The 24,674-nt window shown below is 38.6% G+C and overlaps 1 protein-coding gene across 8 annotated transcripts in view; it reads right to left on the reverse strand.

The window, feature by feature from the left end:
- LOC112048118 (segmentation protein cap'n'collar) overlaps positions 1 to 24,674 on the reverse strand; it is a 163,617-nt gene that overhangs the window by 60,539 nt on the left and 78,404 nt on the right. For all 8 annotated transcript variants that reach the window (XM_052890174.1, XM_052890169.1, XM_052890167.1 and 5 more), the window contains exons 6-7: positions 5,413 to 5,540; positions 1,132 to 1,218 (exon numbers count right to left, since the gene is read on the reverse strand). In XM_052890174.1, the coding sequence (XP_052746134.1) occupies positions 1,132 to 1,218; positions 5,413 to 5,540 (215 nt within the window). The remainder of the gene's footprint in view (positions 1 to 1,131; positions 1,219 to 5,412; positions 5,541 to 24,674) is intronic.

Genomic DNA, 24,674 nt, shown 5'->3' on the forward strand with positions numbered 1-24,674 from the left:
AAAATGGCGCCGCAAACTACAAATTGATTTCCTTTCTCATGAATGTAATAAAAAAAAGTTTATCGTCAAACAACACCGTACATTGTTAGCCGTCGGTTTGGACATCAAAATATTAAAAAAAAAACCAAAAAAACAAAAAAACGTCGCGTTAGTCGTGATAAATGATACAAATGTCGCAGGTTCAAATCCCACACACGGCGGTGCCAACATTTTGAGTTTTTTTTTTTATTAATACGAAATAGACTCGCACTTGACCATTGTAAGTGAAGATTTTATTTATTGAGGATTAACAAATATCTTCCCTTATTCTTCTATACTAATATCATAAAGGGGTAAAGTTTGTGGTAGGGGGTAATCGCTGAATCTATTTCATTCCAATTTTGAAAATTCTCTTAAACTTTTACTGCCAGAAAGCCACGTTATTTGTAAATGTCATAAGCTATATTTCATCCCCGTCCCATGGGTGCGGGATGAAAACTAGTCTAGTCATTCAAACAATTCTAGTAATTGAAATGCTAGTCTCTGCAAACAGTACAACTTGACTTTTCATAAATACAGGGTTCTGGGGAGTATTCCCCAGAACCCTGGGGGTATATTCTTTACCGAAAATTAATTAAAAATGTTCAAGGAACATGACGTGTTTTTAAATTCATATATTCGGGGTAAATAATATTTCTTTTGTAAATAGATCTTAAAATGTGTTCCTTATACGCATCCTTATAATTATGACGTAGCCAAGTTTTACGTGTTTTAAAATGCAAGGATAAGTACACTCGTCAACATATTCAAGTTATGGGAAACATTGAAGCGAAAGGTCCACTCGTCATGAAATATCGACAACCGCTTCACATAAACAAAATTTGGCAGGGAGGTAGTTTATGCTAGCCACAAACGGTCAATTATTCTCACGTTTCTGTAGCACCCACGACTATAACTGATCGTGTGTTGGCCACTGCGCATATGACTTGTATAGTATGCCGCGTGTACTGTCGTTTGCTTTTCAGAAACGTGAGAATAATTGACCGTCAATGGCGACCTTTATAGATCACGGATTTTGTGACAGGGCCGGATTAAAGAGGTCTAAGGGCGTCGCTAGTTTGCTATAAAATTCTAGTACAGTAATGTCCATACCTGGTTGTGGTAGTGCGCGAGCGGGTGATGCGGGACATGCCGCATCGCCGGGTGCAGCATCTCGCTCGTACTGCTGCCCTCTACCGCCTGCAAGAGAGAGACACACATACTACAGCATCCTCTGGTTAAATATACTGTTATCGCCGCGTTGCAACGACTTGCGGTACGGTCGGCTTCAGTGTGCTCGTGGCGTTCGAGCCGTCCACATCTCTTGTTGTGTAATTCTTTATGGGTTACTTGGGTGGGCGGGGGGAGTGACTTGAGTGGAAAAGGGGAGTGTTTGTACATACCTTTAACCCTACACACATCGTTCACAAGTGCGTGACTTCACTCAAGGTCATTCTCTGCCATTCTAGGGTCTTATTTTGGTTACAGTTTGACAACCTAACTAGGTTGTCCTGACAAATATTGTGAAGTGACTTTTGAGTCTGCTAAAAATTCTTATGTGTACTAGACTATGAGGAGATCCGCAGACGAATCACAGTCACTGACATAGCTTAGTGTGTTGCGAAGCTGAAGTGGCATTGAGCGGGACATAATTCGAAGAGCCGATGGACGTTGGGGTCCCAAGATGGAATGGCGACCCCGCACTAGAAAGCGCAGTGTTGGTCGACCCGGTGGACTGACTAGGTACATCAAGCGAATCGCAGGTATTCGCAGGATGCAGGCGGCTCAGTATCGTGATGTTTGGAAGTCCCTACAAAAGGTCTATGTCCTGCCGTGAACTCCATCGGCTGATTTGATGATGATGAATTGGTTAAGGAGTGAAAGCTGAACAAACAAAATCATATTTTTTTGTATATTAGTGTTGATTTATCTTATTTATTCAATTGAAACCAATGATTTTCCTGAAGTGAGATCGCATTCAAATCACAACTAATCAACACTTTTACAAAGCCGATCACTCTTAAAAAGAAATAGAAACAAATAAAAAACGATAGGTATGCTTTCAAATTCTTTTCTTTCATTTTCTATATTATAAAACTGAAGAGTTTGTTTGTTTGAACGCGCTAATCTCAGGAACTACTGGTCCGATTTGAAAAATTCTTTCGGAGTTAGATAGCCCATTTATCGATGAAGGCTATATATATAGGCTATATATTATCCCCGTATTCCTACGGGAAAAGGAACGACGCGGGTAAAACCGCGCGGCATCAGCTAGTCTATACTAATATTATAAATCTGAAGAGTTTGTTTGAACGCGCTAATCTCAGGAACTACTGGTCCGATTTGAAAAATACTTTCACTGTTATATAGCCCATTTATCGAGGAAGGCTATAAGCTATATATTGACCCCGTATTCCTAGGGGAACGGGAACCACGCCAGTGAAACCGCGCGGCGTCAGCTATTTGAAAATAATATTAATTCGAATTAAAAGCTTACTTATTCAATAAATAAAAAGAATAACAACGAAAGTAAAACTCATTGCAGACGGAGAGTGAACTGTGGCAAATCACCGAATTAAAAGTTAACGAAAGTGCTGATTGGTGATGACACGGCGGCCATTTTGTGACGTCACGGTGACGGACAACTGGCCGACGCGTACTGTCTGTCAAAATGTACTCCAGACTACGTAAATAATGAAAATAGACGTATAGTATAGCCTAGTGGAGGGAGGGCATAGGTTCGAATCCGGTCAGGGGCATGCACCTCCAACTTTTCAGTTGTGTGCATTTTAAGAAATTAAATATCACGTGTTTCAAACGGTGAAAAAAAAACATCGTGAGGAAACCTGCATACCTTAGAATTTTCTTAATTATCTAGCTGTATCCACATTGGGCCAGTGTGGTGGACTATTGGCCTAACCCTTCTCATTCTGAGAGGAGACTCGATTTCAATAGTGAGCCGAAAATGTGTTGCTAATGATTATGTATCCATAGCATTCCTTGCCATGCTTTCAAAGCAAAGAAATAGAACATAGGGCGATGCTCCGTTAGGGCATTGCGCTACGCGTCGTTTTCCATATATTTTATATGGAAAATGTATTGTATATTCGTGGGAATACGTAATAAAACATTATGCGTCTCATCAAAGAAATCGAAACGGTCTGCAAGTACTGTTTCGGTTTTTTTGCTTACTTTATTGCTTTACTTTTTAACTTTTTTGATGAGAAGTATTTTTCATAGCCAAAACATAGCCTTTGACACTCGCAAATAGCGTGGGTTTCTATTGGTTAAAGATTTATTAAAATCGGTTCTGTAGATTCAGAGATTACCCCTTACAACACCGCAAACTTTATATCTTTATAACATTAACTAGCTGACGCCGCGCGGTTTCACTCGCGTGGTTCCCGTTCCCGTAAGAATATGGGGATAATATATAGCCTATAGCCTTCCTCGATAAATGGGCTATCTAACACTGAAATAATTTTTCAAGTCGGACCAGTAGTTCCTGAGATTAGTGCGTTCAATCAAACAAACCAACAAACTCTTCAGATTTATAATATTAGTATAGATTATAATCTATACTAATATAATAAAGCTGAAGAGTTTGTTTGTTTGAACGCGCTAATCTCAGGAACTAATGGGCTATCGAACACTGAAAATTATTTCAGTGTTAGATAGCCCATTTATCGAGGAAGGCTATGGGCTATATTTTATCCCCGTATTCCTATAGGAACGACAACCACGCGGGTGAAACCGCGCGGCGACTACTAGTTAATATATATTCATGATGAACTTCCGCAAAGTAACGCCTGCTTCTATCCAATATTTGGATTTTATTTTTTAAAAGTATTTAGATAACCATGTAACTTTTAAAGGAGAGAATCTACACAACACCCAACTCACGGTTTGAAATGTGAGCACTAAAAAGCGCTGATGGGTGATGACGCGACCGCCATATTGTGACGCAACGGTGTCCATTTTGTGACGTCATCGTGACGCATATATGGATTTGTATAATCTCAATGAAGAGATCAATAGTGTGAGCCTCAAAATTTGGTAGAAAATACGCGCCTCCGAAAACGCTGTATGTCGATGACGCGGCGGCCATCTTGTGACGTCACGGTGACCGGCGCCTATCCACTAAGTTCATAGAGGAATTAGAAAATGGAGATGCATCGCACACAAATTCACGAACAAAATTGTCCGTCGTTTTTTGAGGGGGACGAGGTAAACTCACACATCGAAATCATTTAACATCATTAAAAATATTCTATGTCCATACACCACACACAACTATAAATTTGACTCGCTATGCACACAGGCGTAATTTTTACACAGACTAGCAAACACATTGCTTACGACTATCCACAGATGAAATACATAGAATATTCGATTACTGATCGATGTTTGGCTTGTTTCGTCAAAAGAATTGATTGTTTTACAAATTGTTTTTTATAACAAATTTGGTAAAATTAAGGTTTAAATACTTTCAAATGAAACGTTACTCCATCTTTTACTAAACTACAAGTTTTTGGCCGTTTTTAATGCCATTTAACTACAAAAACCGGCATTTTAGGGAGCTCTTTACACGACGAAAACAATGAAACATCGATTCTATAGCAACAGTTTTTATAAACGCGTTAGATCACAGATTTTTGATCTTTGCCAGAGAGGTAACGATTAGCGAGGCAGGTCCTGTTATTTAAATGGTCTAAGACTAAGTTATATCTACAAGGATCTATACTAATTGTAAGAAGAGTTTGTTTGTATGTTTTTTCTAGAAGTATCAGTCGGATTGAGAGACCTCAGGGTGATGGTACATTGTGTCCCTAGCAAAGTGTTGCTCTGCTTACAGTCGATGGTTTTCCATACTTTCCATTAGGTAGGGCAAATTTTCTGCAAATGCAATAAAAATAACCTAGGTTCTTACCGTAATTTACAGAACAATAAATATCACTTTTCAGACATACACGAGTTATAGCAGTTTTAGATTGGTTTAGATGTGTGAAAGTACCTACACACACACATTAAAAAATCATTAACAACTATATTTTTGTTGACTTAATATAAAATAAAGGATTTTTCGCCATTGACTTTATAGGCTATAATTTATGTTATGTATGTATCCTTTTTCTGGGCCCAAAATGTTTGGTTAACATAAGTTTCATTATTTTAGTTTGTTCGATGTGAGTTAACAGCCTGTAGAGTGTAACATGCTATTTATGGTCAAATCTCGAAAACCACCTGACGCACAAAGATGAAATTTGGCAGAGAGGTAGTTTACAGTTAATAGACGTCCGCTAAGAACGGATTTTGCAAGAGGGTTGGATTAAGGATATTTAAGAGCGGACGAAGTCTCGGGCGTCCACTAGTCCTGTATTGTGTGTTAATTACCTGAGTCTGTTCATCCTTGGTGTCAGCCTCGTCCCCAAGCTCGACGAGCTGGAGAGCCTCTTCCAGCAGGTCGAAGCGCTCCTCGGTCACCAGGTCGCGCGGCAGCTCACCCTGGAGTACGTATTCACCTGAAAAAAATTGCGACTTTCAAGTTATAAAGAAAAGAAATAAAGAACTATAAACATGAACGCACAAATAACAAAAACATTAGTAATTTTGTTTGACCGCCCATACAAATTTAAAGATCATTATGCACCTACGACGTCATTAAATCGTACCGTTCTGTAAGGAGCGTATTTCAGGGATCTGCGGCAGCGCCTCAAATCTGACCCTTTAAATCCCTGTAGCTCCGAAAGTAATGATCGCAGATACCCTGTTACTTTTACAAAATTGCTTTACTATTAGCGTACTTCTAATTTATATACAATTGAAAAAAAAAAACTGTCATCCCTATTTCTTAAAATGCATACAACTGAAAAGTTGGAGATGCTCCGTAGGAGAACCTATGCTCTCCAAATGAAAAGCAGAGTTAATATCTACTGAGCTATGTCGGCTAACGAGACTGTTGGCAAGTTAAAATAAAAGCTATAAACAAACAGTTGTAAACAGTTTGACGGCCTCGTGACGCAGTGGTATGCACGGTGGATTTACAAAACGGACGTCCTGGGTTCGATCCCCGGCTGGGCCGATTGAGGTTTTCTTAATAGTCCAGGTCAGGCTGGCTAGTTACACTACCAACAAGACGTACCGCCAAGCGACTTAGCGTTCCGGTACGATGCCGTGTAAAAACCGAAAGGGGTGTGGATTTTCATCCACCTCCTAACAAGTTAGCCCGCTTCCATCTTAGACTGCATCATCACTTACCATCAGGTGAGATTGTAGTCAAGGGCTATCTTGTAAAGAATAAAAAAAAGAGGCGACATTGTCAATTAAATCGTTTTGTGTCGACTACCGGGCGACTTTGGCCACCTATTCATTATTACTTGAGGCTTAACACCCTAAGCCTTTTGAAAAGTTAAAAGGATTAACGTTTTTGGTGACCGTACTGCGGTGCGTTGATAATTATTGGTTTATTACGTTTTCGTGTAAGTTTTAAAGGGATACGGGTATTTTGTTTTGGCTTTAAACTTTTAATGGATGCAGGCAGTCATTTCAAATCCCTCGTTGGTACAGTAGTATGCATATTAGCAGTTAGTTAGTTAACTATCATCATTATCAACCCATGTACGGCTCAGTGCTGAGCTCGAGTCTCCTAAGAATGAGAGGCGTTAGGCCAATTGAAGACTTTGGCAGAATTGACGTACGTTTTTTTTTTAAAAGTTAGCCCTTGACTACAATCTCACCTGATGGTAAGTGATGATGCAGTCTAAGATGGAAGCAGGCTAACTTGTTAGGAGGAAGATCCACACTCCTTTCGGTTTCTACACATCGTACCGGAACGCTAAATCGCTTGGCGGCACGTCTTTGTCGGCAGGCCAACCAGCCAGACCTAGACCAATTAAGAAAATCTCAATCTGCCCAGTCGGGGATCGAACCCAGGACCTCCGTTTTATAAATCCACCGCGCATACCACTGCGCCACGGAGGCCGTCAAAAAAGTACATCTCTAGACGATTTTTTTTTCTTCTACTATTTCGCCATTACCAAAGCATTATAATTATCAAGTAGCAAAACCATAAATCCTTCAAAAACGTCATCTTAAAACTTAAAAGTACCGTTAACAAAAAAAAAGCTAAACAATAAAAGGATTAACCCAAAACCCGGTATTGTGCTGCCAACAATTGCCACTGTGGTTGACCAAATTTTTTTTTCACACCTTTTTTGGTATTTTTTTTTCAAGTTGACATTTCTACGCGTTAATGCTATGGTCACTTCGATAAGATTTACCTGCACCCACTGATTATGATCATTAGAGATTTTTTTTTCTGCAATGACTGACACCTGATGATGACCTGGCATTGGTAGTGCTGAGAGGTCTTGGGTTCGACTTCAGTACGAGTCAGATTGGGATTTTATATTTTCTAAATTAGCTCATGAGAGTTAAATTAGAAAATATAAAACGCGGGCGAAACCACGGGCGGTCGACTAGTAACCTATACTTATAATAAATCTGTAGAGAGGTCAATTCTGTACATGAAATATATTTCCAAAATAACTATCAGCGGGTGATTAGTGATCGATACTTACTGATGTCAAAAATGCAATCAGCAAAATTTTTGTCTGTCTGTCTGTATGATCGTTACAGAAACAAAAACTACTCGACGCATTTTAAAGAAACTTGGTACAATTATTCTTCATACTCCTGGGCAGGTTATAGTATACTTTTCATCACGCTACGATCAATAGGAGCAAAGCAGTGAAGGGAAATGTTGGGAAAACGGGAGAAGTTACTCCATTTGTACAGCGATACTACTGTAAGGGCTGGATTAAAGAGGTCTGAGGGCGGACGAAATCGGGGGCGCTAGTTTATGTAAATTTGTGATATTGTAGAGGGATAGTCTCTGGATCTACTGAACCGATTTTAGAAATTGTTTTCTCACCAGAAAACAACGTTATTTGGGAGTGTCTTAGGCTATATTTTATCTCTGTATTCTCACGGGAACGGGAGCTACGCGGGGCGTCGGCTAAGTTAAATATACACCTACCTGTACCTACCCAAACAATTTTCATTCCAAATGAGTATACAACGAACAAAAAACGCATCAAATTAAATCGATTATCCCGCCGTCCGGGAGAAAAAAAAAACAAAAAAAAAAACCGCGTCGCCATATTGGTTTGTCCTTCACGCTTGACCAATCGGCGAGAATGAAATAGGTTTATAAATAAGGAAAAATTAGTCATGCCGTGTCTAAATGTGTACATAGTATACCTATGGTCAACGCGGAATTGTGTTGATTCGTTAGTTGGCATTACTGTAAATAATTTTGAAAATTAATTTATTTCACGTAGGCTTAGTATTTTAACAATAGGGATGATGACAGTTTTTTTTATTGCATATAAATTAAGAGTATGCTAATAGTAAAGCAATTTTGTAAAAGTAACAGGGTATCTGCGATCATTACTTTCGGAGCTACAGGGATTTAAAGGGTCAGATTTGCGGCGCTGCCACGAATCCCTGGAAAACGAATAAATGACGTCGTTGATAAAGATCGTTACATTTGTATGTGCGTTCTAACGAAATTACAAATATCTTCGTTATTTGTGCGTTTATGTTTATAGTTCATATATTGATTAATGTAAGGAAACTAAAACTGTATGAATTTTTATCTAATTACGATAAAAGATTTTGAAATTTTTTAATCTTATTTATTTTTGCAATTGCACGTTGTAGAGTCAACAACTCCTGAGGATGCTCCGGTTTCGGGGTGAAACGTACATAGAGAGTATTTTGTCGGACCTGGGTGACGTTATCGCATGGGTTGGTCGGCTTTTCGCGGATGATAGCAAAATATTATAAAGCTGAAGAGTTTGTTTGTTTGTTTGATTGAACGCGCTTATCTCAGGAACTACTGGTCCGACTCCGATCGAAGAAGGTTATAGGCTATATTTTCTTACAGGAACGGGAACCACGCGGGTGAAACCGCGCGGCGTCAGCTAGTCCTTAATATTCCTTAAGCTTCGCTTTTAATTATTCAACTTGACAACATCACCTCATTGGTTAGCACAGTTAAATACTTATTAATGTCAATTTTATTGATCAGAACTCAAGATAGAGTATGACATAATAACATGAAGATAAGTACAAAGTTTAATTATAGATCATTGATCCATAGACTCTACCAAGGTTACGTATTACCCAGTTAAATAAAAACTCCGTTTCTACTCATAGAAACGATTCTAACTAATTGTATTTTTTAACACAATACGCCAAAGAGGAAATTTTAACTAGAAATAGAAATAATATTAGAAGCAATAACTAATTTTTTGACGTGACAACGACTTATAATTCGATGGAGCCGGCTGCACACTCGAAAAAAGATAACGTCATGAGACGTTCCCTCGCTCTAGGGTTGCAAATTTTTTTACAAGAATTATTTCTTGTAAAAAAAGTATATTCTGGTCTATGAAGATTATGAAACAGTATTATAGAAAAACGAACATTTTCTTTTGAGAAATGCAACCATTCCATCAGTATTTTCTTATGACGTTGTCACGTTCAACTATCGTCAGTAAGCCGATTTTACAGACAACCGATTTTTTGTATTCACGTAAACGTTTGAAGAGTTTCCTTGATTTTTTCAGGATTTCATCACGGGTTACTGAACTGATGACTATGAGACCACCCGGGAAGCCTTTAAAAATATCTATTTTCGATCCAGACCGATTAAAGAAATAAAGGAACGTGCGTGCTGAAAGCGTGTATTTTAGTTTTTTAAACTATTTAAAGTTATTTATTCTTTACAAGTTAGCCCTTGACTACAATCTCACCTGATAGTCAGTGATGATGCAATCTAATATGGAAGCGAGCAACTTGTTAGGAGTAGGCTGAAAATCCACACTTCTTTCGGTTTCTACACGAAATAGTACCGGAACGCCAAATCGCTTGGCGGTACGTCTTTGCCGGTACGGTAACTAGCCACAGCCGAAGCCTCCCACCAGTCGGCATAGCATCAAATAATGAACAATTTAAAACCTTTAAAAAAGTGTCAACTAGCCTATTGAATTTAAAAAAATGATCATCATCATTATCAACCCATATTTGACTCACTGCTGATTTCGAGTCTCCTCTCAGAATGCGAGGGGTTAGGCCAATAGTCCACCACGCTGACCCAATGCAGATTGGCAGCCTTCACACACGCAGAGAATTAAGAAAATTCTCTGCAGGTTTCCTCACGATATTTTCCTTCACCGTTCAAAAAAAACGATGCCATTTCCAAATTACAAGCCTAATCCAAAATAAATTTGTTTAGGTGCAAGAATACAAATAATGTTCGTACAGTATAGATCAATGATCTATAGATCGTATCGACTTCACTTTCGTGCAGTCATTGTCAAGGCTGAGTCTGTGTTGCGCCGGTTTAGGAGTCGGGTTAGGTAACCATTTTTGTTACGCGTCGTGTAACCTCTTGTCAGCATTGTACATTTAGGCTACAAAATAATAATGTTTTTTTACACATTTGCTCGTAAAGTATCGCTTATTTCACTAATTTCAATATCGTAATGTATCTCATTACGCACATGTGCCGTAATGTAATATGAAACCTTTATCATCCGTCAAAAAACGAACAGTACTTTTTTAAATCTCAGTAAAGAGTTTTTATGTTAGAAATAGTGCTCAACATTTTATGAATAGAATTAACTTTGTAAAATAAAATATAATAAATGAACATTTAATTCTTTAATTTTAATAATTTTGACAATAAATGACAACCATTTATCTGTAACAGAACACAAACATATTAATCCACTTAATTAGTAATACTGGCTGTTTTTGTTGCATTTGCCTAAAAAAACGCACGCAGTTCACTATCTATGCGAAAATGACAAGCGTATCAAAATGACATCATATGGAAAACAAAGATGCAAATTCATTTTCAGAAAGTGTGTTCAAAGTGTGTTTCCTCGCAAATGTGTTATAAAACGTCGTATGACATACGTGCGCTTTGATAATTACAATCTCTGCTTCCTTACTGTAGCTCTTGCCTTCGGCTCGAGCTGCAATATCGCCTCGGCTGTAATTTTCAACTTACCGCATATCATTATGTACTACAACATAGGTAATAACTTGAAGTAGTTTAAAAAACTAAAAAACGTACTTTTTTTAAAAAAAAAATTACAAATATTAGATTTAAGTCACGTGATTATTTTTTCGTACCTATTCGTGACAGCAAAGCCTTTCATTTGATACCCATATCATGGGGGTGGATTTCAAACAGCCAGCCCGCCATCTTGGATAGGCCGCCATATTGGATTTGTAATGACGTTTTTTAGCTATAGTATGCGCATTATCATCTGAGTCGTCCGGTCATAAAAGTCAAAAAAGATAGGAATGTGCAGCGCGCCTACCTGCGCACCCTAATTATCGATAAACGGCTACCTGCGCACGTGCTAATGATGAGTCAATAATGATTTGGACGATTCTGATTGGTCGGTTTCTAATGTAATTGCATTGCGTATTTTTTTTGCTATAAATGTGTTTACTGCAATTAAATAAATACATTCATGTGTTACTCGTTGCGCACTATGGATACTAATATATAATAAATTTGGCAGAAGACGAAGATTCTGATGATGAAGACTCAGATGAAGATTAATTTTATTTAGTTAATAATTATATAATATGAAATATGTATTATATTAAATCAAATATTGTTAATTTTTTTAATTTTGTGAACAAGATACGATAATAAACTTTACTTATCGATAATATGTCTTTCATTGTTACACCCTTCACTAGACGTCTCCATAAGACCCATAAGTGCAAGCGAGATAGATATAGAGAAATGATTTATGGCCCTAAGACTCAGTTGTTAATGCTATTAGTATAGTCATGTATTGTCATGAGTTCCTTAATGATAAAGATACTTGGAGGCCGTTGGATCAGCTTCCACCTTCAGGAAGTAAAACTATAAGAAATTGTAATGTTGTCATCAATTGTAAATTAGGTAATTAATATTGTATGGTTTTTTTAAAAGAGCAACTGTTGAGTTTCTTGCCGGTATCTTCTCAGCAGAACCTGCCTTCCGAACCGGTGGTAGAATCTTTACAAATAGTCAACTGACGTGTCAAAAGTGCTTGTAAACTGAGCCTACTTGTAATAAATTAATTTAGAATTTTTGAGAGCTCAGAGCGTGTGCAAAATTTCATTCTAATCGAAGACCGGGAAGTGGGTCAAATTGAGATTCCAAGATTTTCTTACATTCATAGTTACAGGTCAAGCTGATATAAAGCGTGTAAAAAAAGTGCTCGTAAAATAAAATCGTACAATATTTTAACATCACATTATCTTACTAGCGGACGTCCGCGACTTCGTCCGCGTGGAATTCAGGATTTCACAAATACCGCGGGAACCATGGATTTTTCCGGGATGAAAAGTAGCCTATGTGTTAATCCAGAGTAAAATCTATTTCCATTACAAATTTCAGCCAAATCGCTTCAGTAGCCGCAGCGTAAAAGTGGAACAAACATACTTTCACACAAACATTCGTCTTTATAATATTAGTGTGATGGTGTTACTTAGCTACTAAGTAACCCCACCGAAATGATACGTTATGTATCCAATAAATCATGTAATACATCATATATTTAGTAAACGTTATGTAAAAAACATAAGTAACAAAACAAAGACATAATATAATATACAGAAGAAAAAACGTTTCAAATTACTAAGTATCCTTTCCGAAAATTAAAAAAAAAAATAACCAATAGCATTCAAAAATCTCAGCCCGTCGTAATTTCCTATCCCACGGCGGCATCTCAAAGCGTGCGACAGAGACAAAGGATATCGCTGTCTGGCTCTGGCGAGTAATAATTTATTGGAGCACAAAAAGATTGGGGTGACCACAAAATAGAATAGTCTAGGAATGCCATCATCATGAATATTATAGTTACATCAGTGAAATGAAATGAAATGAAATGAAATGAACTTTATTTGCCTTAATACACTTAATAAATATACAAGATGGCCATTCAAAATATAAAGTCACAGTGTATTGCCATATAAATGGCGCGCAAATTTTACAATTTATATAATTGTTTGAGTATATATTACTTACCCACAATCATACAACATATATACAGTGTGAATAAATAGTTAAAAAAAAACTAAAAAACGCGCTTTTAGCACACATTTAAAAATTACAAATATTGGATTTAATTCACGTGACAATTTTTTCGTATTCCTGACAAAAAACCCTTTCATTTGTAATCCATATCATTTGTAATGACGTTTTCTTGCCGGTATCTTCTCAGCAGAACCTGCCTTCCGAACTGGTGGTAGAATCTTTAGCAATAGTCAACTGACATGTCAAAAGTGCTTGTAAACTGAGCCTACTTGTATTAAATTAATTTTGAATTTTTGAGAGCTCAGAGCGTGTGCAAAATTTCATCCTAATCGAAGACTAGGAAGTGGGTCGAATTGAGATTCTAAGATTTTCTTAGTTACAAGTGAAGCTAATATAAAACGCGTAAAAAGTGTATGTCCGCGATTTCAAAACAACAGTTTACTCAGATGCTTTGTCTGTCTATCTGTTTGTTTAACCGGGGTTTGTTCATTGAAACGACTAAACCTAATTTTTTTCGAAATTTCACTTAAAGAAAGAAGATAGATACAGCTTATTGAGCAACAATGTCATGCTACGATATCAATTCAAGCAATGAAATATCATCAATATCAACCCATATTCAGATCACTACTGAGCACGAGTCTCCTTTCAGAATGAGAGGGGTTAGGCCAATAGTCCACCACGCTGGATTCTTACGTACATAAAGAATTATGAAAATTCTCAGATATGCAGATTTCCTTACGATGTTTTTCCCTCACCGTTTGAAACATGTGATATTTAATTTCTTAAATGAAATATAAATTAAACAAATCTCACTAAAATATAAAAGCTATGTAGATTTCTTTTTATTTTATTTATTTATTTAGCGGACGCCCGCGACTTCGTCCGCGTGGATTTCAGTTTTTCACAAATCAAGCGGGAACCATGGAACTTTCCGGGATTAAAAGTAGCCTAGGTGTTAATACAGAGTAAAATCTTTTTCTATTCAGCCAAATCGCTTCATTAGCCGTAGCGCAAAGGATGAACAAACATACTCACACACTTTTACACTTATACACAAACTTTAGCCTTTATAATATTAGTGTGATGTGATGTGAAGTGTGATATAAAAGATTTTTAATATTGATATGGCCACTAAAATATGTTGTTAGATTAGCTAATTACGCAATAACTCGAGACAGGAGCTCCCTTAATTAGGGACTGAATAAAGTAACCGACTTGGTATTACATGGATCTCACAACTTTTTTACGGTAGAACAACTGAGTTGCGAGAATTGCTATATTTTACAAGTGTTGTTTTTAATGGCATTAATCTGTTAATCCTAGCAAAATGATCGTCGCCCTAGCAATACATTGCGCAAACGGGACAGCGAACCGATCGATCGCCACAAGTGTGAGCGAGACAGCGTCATCGGATATCAAGATGGCGGTATTTTTCAGGGAAATTAAAGTCAATTGTCTCACCAATTGAAATAGACGGCATGTATTTTGTATTAATAGAAATTGTTGAGATGTGTCTGGAAGTCATCAGTTTGTATTACGAAGAATATTTTCTAACTAGCTGACGCCGCGCGGTTACACCCGCTCAGTTCCCGTTTCCGTAGGATAATATATAGCCTATAGCCTTCCACGATAAATGGGTTATCTAACATTGAAAGAATTTTTCAAATCGGACCAGTAGTTCTCGAGATTGGCGCGTTCAAGCAAACAAACTCTTCAGCTTTAGCATAATTGGCTCACCTTTGAGCACGACTCTGCTCTCCAAAACGAAAAGAGCTAGGCTAAAAATCCACCACGCTGGCCCAATGCGGATTGGCAGACTTCACACACGCAGAGAGTTAAGAAAATTCTCTGGTATGCAGGTTTCCTTACGATGTTTTTCTTTCACCGTTTGAGACACGTGATATTTAATTTCTTAAAATGCACACAACTGAAAAGTTGCAGGTGCATGCCCCGGACTAGATTCGAAGCTAGAGTACTTAATTGAAGGCAGAGGTAATTTCCACTAAGCTATCACGGGGCTTTCCGCACTATTATTATAAAGATAATTTTTTGACTTTGTGAGGTTGTAGGGGGTAATTTCTGGTTCTACTGAACAGATTATGAAAATTCTTTCACCATGTAGAAAGCTACATTATCAGAGAGTAACAAAGGATATATTTTATCCATGTATCTCCACGGGAACGGGAGCTACGCGGGTAAAACCACGAGACGTCTGCTATATAAAATAAAGCTTGTAATAAATCCAAAAAAAAAAAGAATTTTCAAAAATTTACAAATGACGGAAATATCGCTGGACATACATAAAAAAATCACACACACAGCCGAGCGTAGAACCTCATCCTTTTGGGAAGTCGGTTAAAAATGTTTGTTGTTTGATAGGTCAATATTTTTTTACATTTTTCAAAAATGTAAACAATGGCATCGCATCCTCAAAACGTCTCAAAAACGAGTCACAAACCACAAGGCACACCACTATTGTTCTGGAAAGAGGACCCAAAAATAATGATACAAAAATTTATCTAAACCGCCCACTCGAAAACCTCGTCCAACACAATGGAATATATTACTTATTGTCTTCTGTATAAGGTATGAATTCGTATACAAAAAAAACGCCGTTGGTTAAACTGGAATCTTGAACTTGAGAGGTCCAAAGGGTTCGTTTAGGATATGGGTGGAATTTTATTACAAGATTGCCCTGCTAGTGGAGTTAGTATGACGTGGTCAGACTTTCTTCATTATAGTAGGAGAAATCTTCAGATAATAGGCTACAGTTTGTGTGATGTTTTTCGGCGGCTAATCTCATGGTGAGATTAACCATGTACGCAGGAGATGTTATAGTGCACAAGTGTATGCGCAAGCACAGGTGCACTCTCTCTTCCCTCACTCTCGAAATCCGATGGGACGGCACACCGACACGACCGGTGAGAGATCAGGCGCAGGACCGACGGCTTAACGTGCTCTCCGAGGCACGGGGGTGTACTAACACCGCCAACTTCCCAACTCCAGGCTGCTATTATGATTTTCCTTGTAAGAAAAATCCCAATTTGTTTTTGTTGGCCTGACCCGGGATTCGAACCCTGGACCTCATTGTCCGTAGCTGAACCAGCTAACCATGGGACCAATGAGGCAGTACATACTACATACTATTATCGTGAATCGCGGAAAATATTATGTGAAACTTTCACGAGTGAAATGAACTGTCACCCGCACCATGCTACAGCGCACGAGCTATAGTTGACACTTTTTATAATAGTCTTAAATTGTTCATTATCGTTCTACTAGATTGAAAAAAAATCGCATTTTGAATTTTTCATGTATGTTTATATTTTTATTTTTTGACAATACGAACTTAAGCACTGTCGATTATGATGGTCTTTAATTTATCTGTCTCGTGACGTCACGTGAGCCCTTAAACACTAAACCTTAACCAAACGGTTTACTTATTCATTAGTTTGATGTTTATTCATTTAATGATATCAAGTATTATCGTGACGTCACAAAATGGACGATAGGGTTAGTGACGTTTGGAATTTTCTTTAATAAGACATAAATACAGACTTACTCTGAAGTACGAATAGGTATGTAGGAACAGATACCTACTGAGTTATTAGAATAAAACGTCCCTTAAAGTTAACTTTTAGTTAACAATTTATATGAATTAAATTTTTATTTCAAATGGACGCCATACAAAAGACTTCAACGCGCTCGCGTTGAGGACTTTTGCAAAAATGGTAACAAAGATATTTAAAATCAAGCGGTAATCTTGTAGGGAAATTTTCAGGCAATTTTTGTTTGAGCTTACAACGATTTTATGTATTTGTGACGTCATAATTGTGTAATATTTTGTATGGGACTTTTTAACCCACGGCAGCGCTTCCAATTTCTGTGTATCTCCAAAATAATAATCGCAAATACACTGTCACTTCTTTCTGTCAAAATTGGTCTAGTATAAGCATACTTTTACCTATATTCAAACTAATACTATAAAGAGGTAAAGTTTGTGGTAGGTATTGTTGTAAATCTCTAAATATGCTGAACCGATTTAAAAACTCTTTTACCACTAGAAAACCACGTTACTTGAGAGTATCATAGGCTATAATTTATCCCCGTATTCTCACGGGAACGGGAACTACGCGGGTTAAGCCGCGGGGCTTCAGCTAGTTTACTTTAAAAAAAAGTCAAATACCATAAAGGAATTTTAGTTTATCCTCCATAGTAATCTAAGTGTAGGTAGCGTATCAAATCACAAAATCAATTGTATAAATGTCATTTGACAGCGATCCATCACTGTGACATATGGAGTGTCAAAATATTTTATACCTATTCGTCGTTTTGGGCCCTAGGGAGATCTCGCGGGCGGTATCCAGTCTATAGTATCGGTTGATCTTGAAAAGTCGTATTAAAATCTGTGGATCCTTTTCTTTTATTTGCTTGCAACAACTCGGACCAATATAAAATACTTTTTGGAAAAAATTGCTATTTGTGATTTGAAAATTAATAATACGCTTTTATTGACTTGGAAAGTAAGCTGGCAAATGCGTTACGAAAAATGTAATCGGGCGAGGCGAACGGTCGCTGACAAGAAGAGCTAAAGAAGTATTGGATAGAACCAGGCGTTACTTTGCGGAAGTTCATCATGATTATATAATGATTTATTTATTTTGCTATCATCCGCGAAAATTCGGCGAACCCATGCGACAACGTCACCCAGGTCCGACAAAATACTCTCTACGTACGTTTCACCCCGAAACCGGAGCATCCTCAGGAGATGTTGACTCTACAACGTGCAATTGCAAAGTTGCAATTGCACGTTGTAAGAGTCAACATCTCCGTAGTTGTAAGAGTCAACATCTACGTAGAGAGTATTTTGTCGGACCTGGGTGACGTTGTCGCATGGGTTCGCCGAATTTTCGCGGATGATAGCAAAATAAATAAATCATTATATAAGCTAAAGAAGTTTTACTTCAGGCTAAAAAGGTGCTTTTTTATATTTTATGCAGTTTCGTAGCTCCCGTTACCGTGGGAACAGGGGTAGATAATATATTACCCACCCACGTTACTTGCTGATAATGTAGATTTCAATGAAAGAATTTTTCAAATCGGTCCAGAAGTTTCAGAGCATTTTCAGTGCAAACAAACAATCAAATCTATCTTATTTATAATATTACTTTATAAAAATATATACATACTTACAGGTAAGTAAGTACCTATATTGTTTATTCGGTCCATTTAATTTAAAATTAATAGTTCCTAGTTAACATGCCTATTTTATAATATTTGGTACCTATTATTATTTAATAATAGGTAAGTAAGTTGTTTATATTTGTAGAACGAACAATTTTGCAAGCAACTTAAATTCTTAGTTATAGTTAATTTGGAAAGTTGGTAGTGTTACAACCAGTAGATAGAGTATTCCGTCGGTCCCGATCATTATCATTCATTATTAACAGCCCATATTCGGCACAATGCTGAGCACGAGTCACCTCTTAGAATGAGAAGGGTTAGATCTTAGTCCACCACGCTGGCACAATGCAGATTGGCAGACTTCACAAACCCTATAGAATCAAGAAAATTTCTTAAGTAGGTATAAAGGTTTCCTCACCTTACCACCAAGTTAGCCTTTGACTACAATCTCACCTGATGGTAAGTGATGATGCAATCTAAGATGGAAGCGAGCTAACTTGTTAGGAGGAGGGTGAAAATCCACACCCCTTTTGGTTTCTACACGGCATCGTACCGGCATCGCTGGCGGTACGTCTTTACCGGTAGGGTGGTAACTAGCCACGGCCGAAGCCTCCCACCAGCCAGACCTGGACCAATTTAGAAAACCTCAATCAGCGCAGCCGGGGATCGAGCCCAGGGCCTCCGTCTTGTGAATTCACCGCGCCTAACACTGCGCCACGGAAGCCGACAAATCACGTGGTAGAATAATTTTCAAAATCAATTTAGTAAATCCAGAGTTTACCCCCAACAACACCGCAAACTTTACATCTCAATATTAGTATGGATATAAAGATTTCGTTTTTATACCTAAAACTCACCAAAAAATGAACCCAAAAACACGCACACCAAATCACTTTACACACAAAAAACTGGCACTCAAAAAAAAAACTTCAGTCCAATCACTTAATAACCACTCAAAAAATCAATCCTTTTACAATATAACCTGAAAATAGTGTCCACACAAAAGTTACTCCCGTAATTAGCATTCACCGTGAAAAAGGGACAGCACACAACGATTAATACAACATATATGTCTATCCTTATCTTTTTTAACACACAATTCGTCCATACTCCTTAAAGTCACGAGGCATAATGATGCATACCTTTAATATCCCTTACACGCACACACTCAACATTTCCATTGTTCGATACAGCCTACGCGGGGAGGCGTGGCTTCGAAACGAAGTAACACAATATACCTATCACTGTCTAACGTATAATATCGTGGCTAGTGGAAAAGAGAAGGCTTGCGAGGCGTGTTTCGTAAGTTCTCGACAGGATATCGTATATGTATGGTAGGGTCTGTAAATTGGTTCGTTGTAGGAATAAGGGACCCCAATGTACTCTGTATAATGCGGTTTTGTCTTTCCCTGTTCTTTTTTCTTTTTTAGAACAAAGATACGTATAAGGAAAAATATAGATGCTTTTAGTGGATTAAGGAGAATTCGATTTAGTTATTTATTTGTTTTTTATATTATTTTTGGTATCATCATCATTATCAACCAATAATTTTCAACTCACTGTTGAGCACGAGTCTCCTCCCAGAATGACAGGGGTTAGTACGCTGGCTCATTGCAGATTATCAGACATGTAGAGTATTGAGAAAAATCCAGGTATGCAGGTTTCCTCACGATTTGTTTCCTTCCACCGTTCGAGACATGATATATTTAGTTTTTTATGTATTTTAATTAACTACTATACTTACTTACTTTGTAATAGTTTTATTTATAGTTGGCTTTACTATAAAAACGCCTTTGTAATGTCAAAAGTAATAACTCTTCCACATGTTCGGAAAACAGAATCTCACGAGAAAAGCCGATTGCGAGAGAGTGCGCAATTTTTTTTCTATACTAATTATAAAAAAGTAAAGTTTGTGGTATTATAGGGGTAATCTCTGGATTAACTAAACCGATTTTGAAAATTCTATTACCACTAGAAAGCCACATTCTTTTATGAGTGTCATCTATACTAATATTATAAAGGGGACTTGATTGTTTATTTGCATTGAATAGGCTCTAAAACTACTGAACCGATTTGAAAAATTCGTTCACTGTTAGGAAGCTACTCTATCCCCGAGTGCTATAAGGCTATATTTTATCCCTGCGTTTCTACACGGCATGCTGAATCGCATGGCGTCTTTGTCGGTAGGGTGGTAACTAGCCACGACCGAAGTCTCTCACCAGCCTTCTTTTGACGGCCTCCGCCGTGGCACAGTGGTATGCGCGGTGGATTTACAAGTCGGAGGTCCTGGGTTCAATCCCCGTCTGGCCGATTGAGGTTTTCTTAATTGGTCTAGGTCTGGCTGGTGAAGCTTTGTCCGTGGCTAGTTACCACCCTACCGGCAAAGACGTACCGCCAAGCGATTAGCGTTCCGGTAGGATGTCGTGTACAAGCCGAAAGGAGTGTGGATTTCATCCTACTCCTAACAAGTTAGCCCGCTTCCATCTTAGATAGCATCATCACTTACCATCAGGAGAGATTGTAGTCAAGGGCTAACTTGAAAAGAATAAAAAAATTGTGCCTGCGTGCGTTCAGTGCGTTATTCGGATCGATTTTTGCAGTGAAACTGTACTAGAGATGAGATTTGGTGGTCGCAAACGTTAACGTAACTGATAGATTGTACCACAGGTGTGTAATTGTACCTAACTCTCTCTCTCTTTCATAAAGAAGCAGAAAGAGTCACTAATGAGCTAATCAAAATACATGCTTGTCAATCAATTACACAAATTTACGGCAATCATTCAAGGATTTTGTACTCTAAAAACGTCTCTGTTTACACACGAAACTGTACTAGATATGGGTTTTTGTGATCGCAAATGTTCGACCATTGTCCATTTAATAGATTGTTTTACAAGTGTGTAATTGTATCTCTCTCTTTCTCATAAAGAAGCAGAAAGAGTCACTAAAGAGCCAATCAAAATACAATCTTGTCAATCAATCACACAAATTTACAGCAATCAGTCAAGAATTTTGTACTCTAAAAATGTCTCTGTTTACACACGAAACTGTACTAGTGATGGGTTTTTGTGTTCCCGACCGCTCGACCATTGTACACGAATTGCTGATGGGCGATGACTGGCGCTCGCGTCATCATGACTGTCGCTTGGGCAGCGAAAGTGAGCCGAAGTTTGCACTGAGCGTCACTGGGTGTGTTGGCTACTGGGTGCATTTGCTACTGGGTGAGTTAAGACTTAGATGGTGGGTGACTTTAGGTATTGACAGTTGGATAGACTGTCCTATAGCAATAGGTATGTGGATATAGTGGAGGTTCTTGGTCACAGACTTAAGCATGGCGGTAGTATTTATCTGACCTTTACATGTAGGGGTACGGATTGTATCGCTTGCGTCAATGGTCAGATGTTTGCGTGTATTGGTGCATTGCCTACTGGGTGTATTGGCTTCTGGATGTATTGGCTACTGGGTGAAATAATATTAGCTTTTGGGTGTAATGGCCACTGGGCGAATTGGTTTCTATGTGAATTGGTTATTGGGAGAATGGAGGCATAGACTACCTGAGAGAGATCGTCTCATAAAGACAATTATGTGTATATAGAGACTGTCGACTACATCAGCAAAAGTGATCCAATGTTTGCACTGAGCGTTACTGGTTGTATTTGGCTATTGGAAGTATTAGTTATTGGGTGAATCAGAGAGATAGAAGCATGGACTATCAGAGAGATCAGCAAAACCGATCCGAAGTTTGCACGGAGCGTTACTGGGTGCATTGGCTACTGGGTGCATTGGCTACTGGGTGTATTGGCTACTATGTGAATTGAGGCATGGACTATCAGAGAGATAGATCGTCTCATAAAGGCATATGCGGGAAGACTGTCACCTTTATCAGCAAAAGTGATCCGATGTTTTCACTGTGCGTTACTGGATGTGTTGGCTACTGGGTGTATTGGCTACTGGGTGAATTATAGCATGGACTATCAGATAAGTTGATGTGTAGCTGTATCTCGCCAAAATACATTAGGAGAAAGAGTCAAGGGACATGTCTTACAAAGTGCCGTCCTGAGTCCTTCTACCAGAGCCGTGGGTCTTTAGCCTTGTATGCCTGTAACTACACGAGGAACTAACCTTCAGACTGGAACACAGCAATTCTGATTGGCGGTAGAAAGAAGTATGGTTGTAGTACTTCCCCAGATAATCTCTTTCTTTCAGCGTTGTCCCATTTATAGAGGAAGGCTACAGGCTATATATTATCCCCGTATTCCTACGGGAACGGGCACCACGCGGGTAAAACGGCGCGGCGTCTACATAGTTGTATAATACTTTTAGCAGAACTCACAAGTGGATTAAAAAATAAGAAAATCAATGTCGAGCAAAGGTTATGATTCACAACATGACTCTAGAATGGCAGAGAATGACCTTGAGTGGAGTCACGCACTTGTGAACGTTGTGTGTAGGGTTAAGGGCGCCCTAGACAATTAACCAACACTCCCCTTTTCCACTCAAGTCACTCTCCCCGCCTATCTCAAGTAACCTATAAAGAATTAAACAACAAGAAATGTGGACGGCTCGAACAAAATGAGCACACTAAAGCCGACCATACGGGCGTCTTATTTTTTTATTTTATTTTTTACAAGTTACCCCTTGACTACAATCTCACCTGGTGGTAAGTGAAGACGCAGTCTAAGATGGAAGCGGGCTAACTTGTTAGGAAGAGGATTGAAATCCACACCCCTTTTCGGTTTCTACACGACACCGTACCGGAACGCTAAATCGCTTGGCGATACGTCTTTGTCGGTAGGGTGGTAACTAGCCACGGCCGAAGCCTCCCACCAGCCAGACCTGGACAAATTTAGAAAATCTCAATCTGCCCAGCCGGGGATCGAACCCAGGACCTCCGTCTTGTAAATCCATCGCGCATACCACTGCGCTACCGCTACGGACGCCGTCAAATATATCACAAGCCGTTCCCGCCAACCGATAGGTACCCCTCTCTAACTCCCCACTCTTAACGGAAACAAGTCGCGCCACATGACGTCATATCCGTCTCAGACTACCATTTCCTACAATAGATACATATATTTAAACAGCTTAGGACATCTCGAAAACCAGTCTCAAGTACCTACTTACAATTTAAGTGTACCTACTTATATGAAAGTATTAAGGAAACACAGTTTTTTGTCAAAATTCACCTCTATTTACCTAAGACTTAAGTTTTGGCTTGATGGCGCTTTCTAGCGGCAAAAAGAATGTAATATAATGTTATAAAATACACTTTCACCGTCTGTCCGTACATCGACGTCACCGTGACACCACACTATGCGTTAAATGTACAGTCAGCATTATTTTATCATTTTTTTTTTTAGAATTTTAGTCTGTGATATGACGGTCGTCATATCAACCCATATTCGGCTCACTACTGAGCGCGAGTCTCCTTTCAGAATGAGATTGGTTAGACTTATAGTCCACCACGCTGGTCCAATGCGGATTGGCAGACTTCACACGCGCAGACAATTAAGAAAATTCTCTGGTATGCAGGTTTCCTTACGATGTTTTCCTTCACCGTTTGAGACACTTGATATTTAATTTCTTAAAATGCACACAACTGAAAAGTTGGAGGTACATACCCGGACCGAATTCGAATCCACACCCTCCGGAATCGAAGGCAGGGGTGATATCCACTGGGATATGACGGTATTGTACACCAATTTTTACAGAATAAACGAATTTTTTGACTTTGATATTTAATAATTTAAATATCACGTGTCTCAAACGGTGAAGGAAAAAACATCGTGAGCCGTGAAGAAACCTGCATACCTACCTACCAGAGAATTTTCCTAATTCTCTGCGTGTGTGAAGTCTGCCAATCCGCATTGGGCCAGCGTGGTGGACTATTGGCCTAACCCCTCTTATTCGAAGAGGAGACTCGCGCTCAAAAGTTATATATGGGTTGCTTGAAATTGAGATTCTATGTAAAAATTCGGTGCTTACTGGTGGATATCATACAGTAGGTAAATGAAATTTTGTCAGTTGATTTGATGTTTTAATAGCAAGTTAATATAGATCAAATTAGTGAATAGGCCAGCTGGTTAATGTAGATAACAACCCGCGCATGGCTTACAATTTATCTTGCCAACTACTTTACTTTTTACGGCCTCCGTAGCGCAGTGGTATGCGCGGTAGATTTAATGACGGAGGTCCTGAATTCGATCCCCGGCTGGGCCGACTGAGGTTTCCTTAATTGGTCCAGGTCTAGCTGGTGGGAGGCTTCGGCTGTGGCTAGTTACCACCCTACCGATAAAGACGTACCGCCAAGTAATTTAGCGTTCCGGTACGATGTCGAGTAGAAACCGAAAGGGGT

The sequence above is a fragment of the Bicyclus anynana genome, chromosome 27 (assembly GCF_947172395.1).
Source record: "Bicyclus anynana chromosome 27, ilBicAnyn1.1, whole genome shotgun sequence".
NCBI lineage: Eukaryota > Metazoa > Arthropoda > Insecta > Lepidoptera > Nymphalidae > Bicyclus > Bicyclus anynana.